Source organism: Lygodium microphyllum, chromosome 9 (assembly GCF_053477565.2).
Source record: "Lygodium microphyllum isolate KBCC chromosome 9, Lygodium_microphyllum_v1.1.10, whole genome shotgun sequence".
In the NCBI taxonomy this organism is placed as follows: Eukaryota; Viridiplantae; Streptophyta; class Polypodiopsida; order Schizaeales; family Lygodiaceae; genus Lygodium; species Lygodium microphyllum.
The window spans coordinates 139,174,553-139,181,544 of record NC_141143.1 but is presented as its reverse complement, the minus strand read 5'-3'; the positions used below and the strand labels follow the sequence as shown (position 1 = coordinate 139,181,544).

General features: G+C 37.2%; 1 protein-coding gene across 1 annotated transcript; it reads left to right on the top strand.

Moving 5' to 3' along the window:
- Positions 1-232: 232 nt before the first annotated feature.
- LOC148031643 (fe(II)/2-oxoglutarate-dependent dioxygenase 4-like) lies at positions 233-4,537 on the top strand. Its single transcript, XM_087685228.1, has 4 exons — positions 233-531; positions 695-939; positions 1,200-1,524; positions 1,687-4,537. The coding sequence occupies exons 1-4, from the start codon at positions 277-279 to the stop codon at positions 1,945-1,947; spliced, it is 1,086 nt and encodes a 361-aa protein (XP_087541354.1). The 5' UTR covers positions 233-276; the 3' UTR covers positions 1,948-4,537.
- Positions 4,538-6,992: the final 2,455 nt, after the last annotated feature.

Below are 6,992 nucleotides of genomic sequence, written 5' to 3'. Positions count from 1 at the left end.
ATTGGCCTTCAACTCCTACCCAACCAAGTAATTGGTTTACTCGTGTAACAATTTAAGCTTCTCCCTTTGGGAGTATCTACCGCTACACTATCCACCTATATATTTCCCCCTTCATAATACAACTTTCTGTTTTATATTTTTTTTAAAAAGGATGGAAATCTTTTGGCTCTTTGTTGGCGGGTCTCATCAGAGTTGGCAAAGTTTCTCTCTCTCTCTCTCTCTCTCTCTCTCTCTCTCTTTCATAAGGAAGGAGAGAGATAGAGAGAGAGATCAGATATGAGTGCCCCAGCTGTTGCTGGCCTTTCCTTCGGGATCAAAGAAATCGTCGACGGCGGAATCGAGGAGGTGCCCCTCCCCTTCATCCGACCGCCCCACGACAGACCCCAACCTCTTGCAGCTTCTGATCACAATTGTAACGATGATAATGATAATATCCCCATCATCGACCTCGCCCACCTTCATTCTCCCTACCACAGACCCCTCCTCCTCCGATCCATCGCCTCCGCCTGCCAAGAATGGGGCTTCTTCCAGGTATAGACCTTCATCATGAATATTCTCAATTTTACTCCTCTGTTTTCAATCAAGTTTCGCTTCAATGCATACGGATGATCAGCTGCCTCCTCTCTGCAAAAGACGGAGGCACGCATGTAATATGGTGCTCATGTTAATTACAATTGTCGCATCTGATTCGCAGGTTATCAACCATGGTGTCCCAGAGGATGTTGTCGATGGCATGAAGAAGGCCTGCCATGATTTCTTCCAGCAACCTGCAGCTGTCCGCAACAAGTATCGCAGTCAGGAGTTCGAGGCCCCGGTAGCCTATGCCACCAGCTTCAATCCTTCTGTTGAGAAAGTCAGAAACTGGAGAGATGTTCTGTATGTCCGCGACCTCCCAGAAAAGTCATGCAGTGGCTTCGAGATAGCTCCTGAAACTTGCAGGTATCTCAAAATCATGTGCACAGCAACCCTCTTACGTACGGATTTCGTTGTCATCTTGATGTCTTACCTGGTCATTTCAAACCTGCCATAACTTGAGCATCTAATTTATGATTGATTGTAGCCATAACTTCGTCAAGTACCGCCGCTTCACAGCTCCCGCCGCATGCATTAAATGCATTTGATGCCCCATATGGCTGAGCTACTGTTGATCAAACCTTGCTCGATATTGATGCTAAAACTGTTGCTTGCCTCCTACACAGGCAAGCCTTCATTCACTATCGCACAAGCGTAGAGAAACTTGCAAATCAGTTGTACAAAGTCATTTTTGAGAGCTTGGGTCTTAGCGCAGAGTATTTAAAGGCTTCCTTGCCAAATATACCAAGGCTGGTAATGGCTGTGAACTGCTATCCTCCGTGTCCTGATCCCAGCCTAACATTTGGCATATCTGGGCACTCTGACATGCACTCCCTAACAGTTCTGCTGCAAGATGAAGTGCCAGGGCTACAGATCAAAAAGGGGGATTCTTGGATTGAAGTAAAGCCACTCCTTAATACTTTTGTGATAAATCTCGGAGATCAAATCCAGGTATACATCGAGAGCTAAAGCTGAATATAAGTTAACGTTTGTTGTTTGAGGTTGTCACGACACGTACATCGACCTATAACATCCCCAATGTGGCCATCAGAAGTTATGTGTTGTTCTTCTAAAGGGCTTTACTGATGCACTACTGTGTGTGTGCTATTCTAGCTTTTGAGCAATGGGAGGTATAAGAGCACTGAGCATAGAGTGATAACCAATTCAAAGAAGGCGAGGATGTCAGTAGCTTTTTTCCTTGGACCCAGAGAAGACACCAAGATTGCCCCTTTGTCTAGTCTGGTCAGTGAGGATGAGCCACCCCTCTACAAGGAGGTGGTTTTTGGAGACTACGTGAAGGACTTTTATCGCAAAGGACTCCTTCCCAATAGAGCTTCCCTTGATTTTGCTAAAGCCACTTCAGCCACTTCATGAAGACTCTTTGATAAATGAATTATAAGAAATATCAACCTCATATAGGAACACCATAATATACTAGCTTTCAAATATGTTATTTAATAACATTATCATGTTTATACCAACAACCAATAACACTATCTATCTTAAGTTCGTGATTAATACAGGGCAATGAAGGATATAACAAACATATTGCACATACAATGTTCCATTTTCTAGGACTAGCTTTTAATATGGGAGGAAAGTGATTTATAGATAGAATTATTATACAACACCCTTAAGCATGCTTCATAGAGGTTGCATGAGTAAGTTTTGGCCTTGGTTTAGTTCCATAGTAATTATAAGACAAGGTATATTGTTAACATTTAAAAGCGTGAGGAATGGATACTTGCAGCACTTTACACATGGTTATGCCATGGGCTAATGGTTAGTTATGGTGGGAACTAGAAACCACTTAGTCTTGAAGAGGGTTTCTTGCTCCCTTATATGCATATCTAATCGAATTTTAAGCCACTTTTCAAAAGTTCAACACAATCAAGTAAAATACATGGCCTTTCCATGGGTTTTATTTAGCAAGGAGTTTTCTAGGTGGCAACATCAGACCCTTGCGAATAATCTTAGAACTACCTTCCATTTATAAGCTATCAATGTACTGGTTTTAAGGATAGCTTGGATCTTCCTTTCGATATATTTCAATACTTATATCTTCAACATGTATGATGCCGCCAAGGATAATTGGCCAAGACTTCCATTGAGCCAAGTCTCATGGCAAAGAAAGATAGCACGTCCAAAAAGGAGACCCAAACCATTGATGGAGTTACTGGTGATTTTGTGTATCCATGGTATGTGGATGTTTATGACAATCAAGAAAAAAGGGCTGACAATGTTCTCTTATTTACTTTAAAGAGTAATATTGTATTTTTTCAACAAGATGGTGTCATAGACAAGATAACAGATGGGTGTGCTAGGAAAGAGAGAATACCATGTAATCTTGTTAAGATCAAGGGGAAAAATGTAGTATACAAACTTGATCCTTTGTCATTTTACTTTTCCCGTATTAAAGAGGACGAAGAATACTCTTTGAAAACAATAGGATGGACCTTATTTGAGGAGATAAAGGGCACATAAGACATTATATCAGCATTCCAAGCTATCCAAAATAGTGAGCTACTTTCCCTATCAAGAAAAAGTGATCGCCCCAACAAAAGAATGAAGCTCCAAGATAAACAAGTAGACTTGAGATCTTCACCTACTCCTCAAGAAGAAAATAATTCACCGAATCCCACAAGCTCAAAGTCAAAATCACCTCAACAAAGTTCCTTATCACAAGCTCTTGTTGTTAGTATGGTTGTTAACACTACTAAGAATGATGCCACTTTACCTTCCATGCTAGAAGTTACACTTGCAAAGCCAATAATTTCTCTTGAGGTCAAGGGAGTAGAACGATTTTCCTGAGATAGTTAAGAAGAAGGGTAAGAAGGAAGAATTAGGATTTTACATGTTTGAAAAATTCTTTCCATTTGGTTCAACAATACAATTTCCTATTCTAGTTTTGATAGGTGCTATGAGGCACCTCCTTTGTATGCTTATAGGCCACTGTGTTGGGATTATGTAGAGAAGCTAACCATGTCTTTCATAAAGAATCCCATGAATCCAGTAGCAACAACATTGTATGCCTTTTGTACAAGACAACAATGAGAAGAGACCCATGCATCATGATGAGGTGGATGCTAATAAGTTGGACACTTATAGTTATTGGATTATATCAAGGCTTCACTCAATTCATGCAGCAAAGATATATATTCAGAGTAATACTGCACGTTGTCTAGCAACCAAGCATTTATACACCACGAGAAATGCTAGAATATTAGTTGATTGTCATGCAGAAATGTGCATTGAGCTTTTACCAATGACAAATATGGAATCACATAATGTTATGAAGAATGCCCCTTATGTTGAGCAACTTCAACAATTAAGAGATAACCCCAACAAGGGCTTTCTAATACAAGCTCTCAAAGAGTACCATGAAAGTAATTACGTATAAGCTTACCTTATCTTTTTGTGAAGATTAGTGCGATGCTCTTTCTTTTGTTCTATGCTCCCTATTTTGATCTTTTTTTTAACACAGATTTGTGGCATACATTAGAGTGCATCTAGAGATTTCCATATGATTGTTAGCTCCCAAGAAATATTTGATAGTTGGATCAAAATCATGAAGGGATACTCTAGAGGTGAGCTTATATCCCAAGAGGAGAGTTCGAGAAAAAAGAGAAGGCAACCTTCTCCAGCTGCATTTCATTGCCTTATGGGTTTAAAGGATGGAGACATCCTTACACTACAAGAGGAGATCAATGAAGGTCATATCCTTTTTCTTAGAAACAAATGGGATAAGAATATATGATTGACATGGAAACAAGGGCTAAGAAAATCAAGCAAGATAGGGTCCTAAAGGAGAAACTAGTCACTCTTTCAATGCTTCGGTTCTAGAAAGTAGCACTGTGATGGAGACTTGGGAAGATCTTGTTGATGATTATGATATCAATTATGAAGTTTACACAAAGATTTTAGGCATTTGCATTGATTGGGTATAAAAGAAGCTCACACATGGAACTGATGCAGGGTCCCTACCAAATGGAGCAAAAGATATTGTGAACTTCCTAATTGGAAAAAAAGTAAAATCCTCTTCAATCCTCCACTACTTCCCCGTGGCGTGTATGTATTGTCAAATGAAATCTAGAGACCTTTGATCTTATATATAATGTTTACAGAGATCCAATTAGCATTGGGGTTGTTGTTCCAGATGCAACACATGGAGTTGAGGGAATGAAATGGGACTCTATAAAGTTTGGAAAGGTTGTATCCACTCTACTACAAATGACATGTGAACCTAAAAAATTCATGTTATTATCATTTCTTGATCGAAAGCAAATTAGAGCTTTGAAAAATGCTTTTGAAAGCATTTCTTGCAAGTATCACATGCTAGTTGGTAGTGTTGACTTCCTACCAATGGATAGAACGTTTACTTTTGGATCTATAGGTTCTTTTGTGGTATTGACATTAGTGACCATGGAGAAAAGCTTCATCAATTTTGAGCAATATATAAAAAATGCCAAAACAAGCCTTCCATTTTGGACTTTGAAGGCTTGGACAAGGAGTGCAATGATGAAGATCTTGAAGAAGAACAAAGGATTGCAAATGCCATTTTGAGAAAGAAAATGAAAGTCATGGAAACTGCAATCAAAGCATTCAATGATGCTCATGAGGTTGTATTTGATGTATATGCAAGTAGACTTGCATCTAAGGTGGCATTAGTAAATCATATGAAGACTATTGCAATGGTTTGCAACACTCAAGAGCAAAGAGAGGTTGAAGCACAATTGTGGAGGGTCCATGAAAGTGCCAAACAGAATTCAAACTCCCAAGAGGTTCCTCCTACTAAAGTTCAAGTTCTTGAAATACCACCCGAGGACATAGAAGAATCAAGCCAAGATATAGTAAGTCTAATTACGAAAGAGAAATTAAAGGCTACTTCAGGTGTTTAAACTCCATTCCTTCTCCTTTCATCAAGGAAGACACATTGATGTAATTTTGATTTTTTTCTTGAGAAGTTACTTCTATTAGCATTTGTAATATTTTCTTTCTTTGGCGATATTACTTAAAGAAACTGTCTTTAGTTTATTAATTTTTTACAAAAGGTAGCAAGCATGTTTGGTATAAAAAATCTATTTAAGTAAATCTTTTGCTAAAATAGTATTAAAGAGCTCATTAAAATTTATCATCCTTTGTAAGGATAACTGTTTAATTGTAATCTAGTGTGTAAGAATACTTATCATAATGAAAAGTTTGCGCTAGCTATGTAAAATTTACTTAAGTCTATTTTAGATCTTATTTCAATTAAACTCTTATATGTGTTGTGTAATGATCTTGTCATGTTAGTTTTGGTTAGATTTGTCCACATGGTCAAATCACTTATCTCTTATAGCCTCTTTTACTACATCACTAGAGTATATCTATGCATGTATCTTAGGATAAGATGGCCAACAATATATTGCACAGCCCAAAAAAGATTCATTGCATCTCCCAAAGGAGTTTTACCTGAATAGCAAATATTGCAACAAAGATTTCATCTCCAAAGTAACTTTTGAGATGTGTAAATATTAAGTTAAAATCCTTGTTATAATGCATGAGTTTAAATATCTATGAGATATAACTAGTTCAAAAATAGAATGGTTAGTCCTTAAGAAGAAACAATGAAAACTTATCCAAATAGAGTATAGCTTATCTCAATTAAACTATCATGTGTCACTTATATGTGACATAGTTTTGGTCACATGGTCAAAAGTATCATGTTTAAATTTTCTTTTAATAATTAGGACTAATAAACACCTTCTTTGTACATGCCATTTTGAAGACCTCTTTAGAAACCGAGTATGTTTAATATTATAATGATAAGATAATTTTTACAACTAATTACAAGAATCTATTGCTAGTATCTCAAGCATACTTATAATTAGTGATACAAAGTAGGTATGGAAAAATGAATTTATTAGAATAGATTTTACTTCAAAGAAATCATCATATATATTTTTTTCACCTTATGATATTACTCTTGGTTAGATTTGTCCACATGGTCAAATGTATCTGTTCTTAAGACATCATTTATTAAGTAGTACCGATACATGTATTTGTCAATGTGAAATTAAATTGCTTTAGTGTTCTATGCTAGTTCATAGCTCAAACATTAGATAGAATGATGACGAAGTAAATGAATCTAAAGTGCTTCTTTTTCTTCTTTGTAACTTCAACTAAGACATCTATGGTTGGATATCTAACAGATTCAACAACAGTAAAGCATGATGATGTGATTGATGTGTCCTTGATAAGAAATGTAACACAATTATGTGTAATACTTGATCTCAATGGTTTTCTTTTACAACGATGCTTTGCTAAGTCTAAAAGGTTTCCAAGCTTTCAAATGGGAAAGCACTGGCTTGTTCTTCGACCAAGATGTATAAAGTTTCTTGAAGCCTTATTTGCAAGATTCCAAGTGGGAGTTTGGTCAA

What these genes read in the sequence shown, in the direction of transcription:
- LOC148031643 (XM_087685228.1), top strand. Translation starts at nt 277, where the DNA reads ATGAGTGCCCCAGCTGTTGCTGGCCTTTCCTTCGGGATCAAAGAAATC. An exon ending in AAGAATGGGGCTTCTTCCAG is followed by an intron (nt 532 to 694) that starts GTATAGACCTTC and finishes TCTGATTCGCAG; the next exon opens with GTTATCAACCATGGTGTCCC. An exon ending in ATCTCGGAGATCAAATCCAG is followed by an intron (nt 1,525 to 1,686) that starts GTATACATCGAG and finishes GTGCTATTCTAG; the next exon opens with CTTTTGAGCAATGGGAGGTA.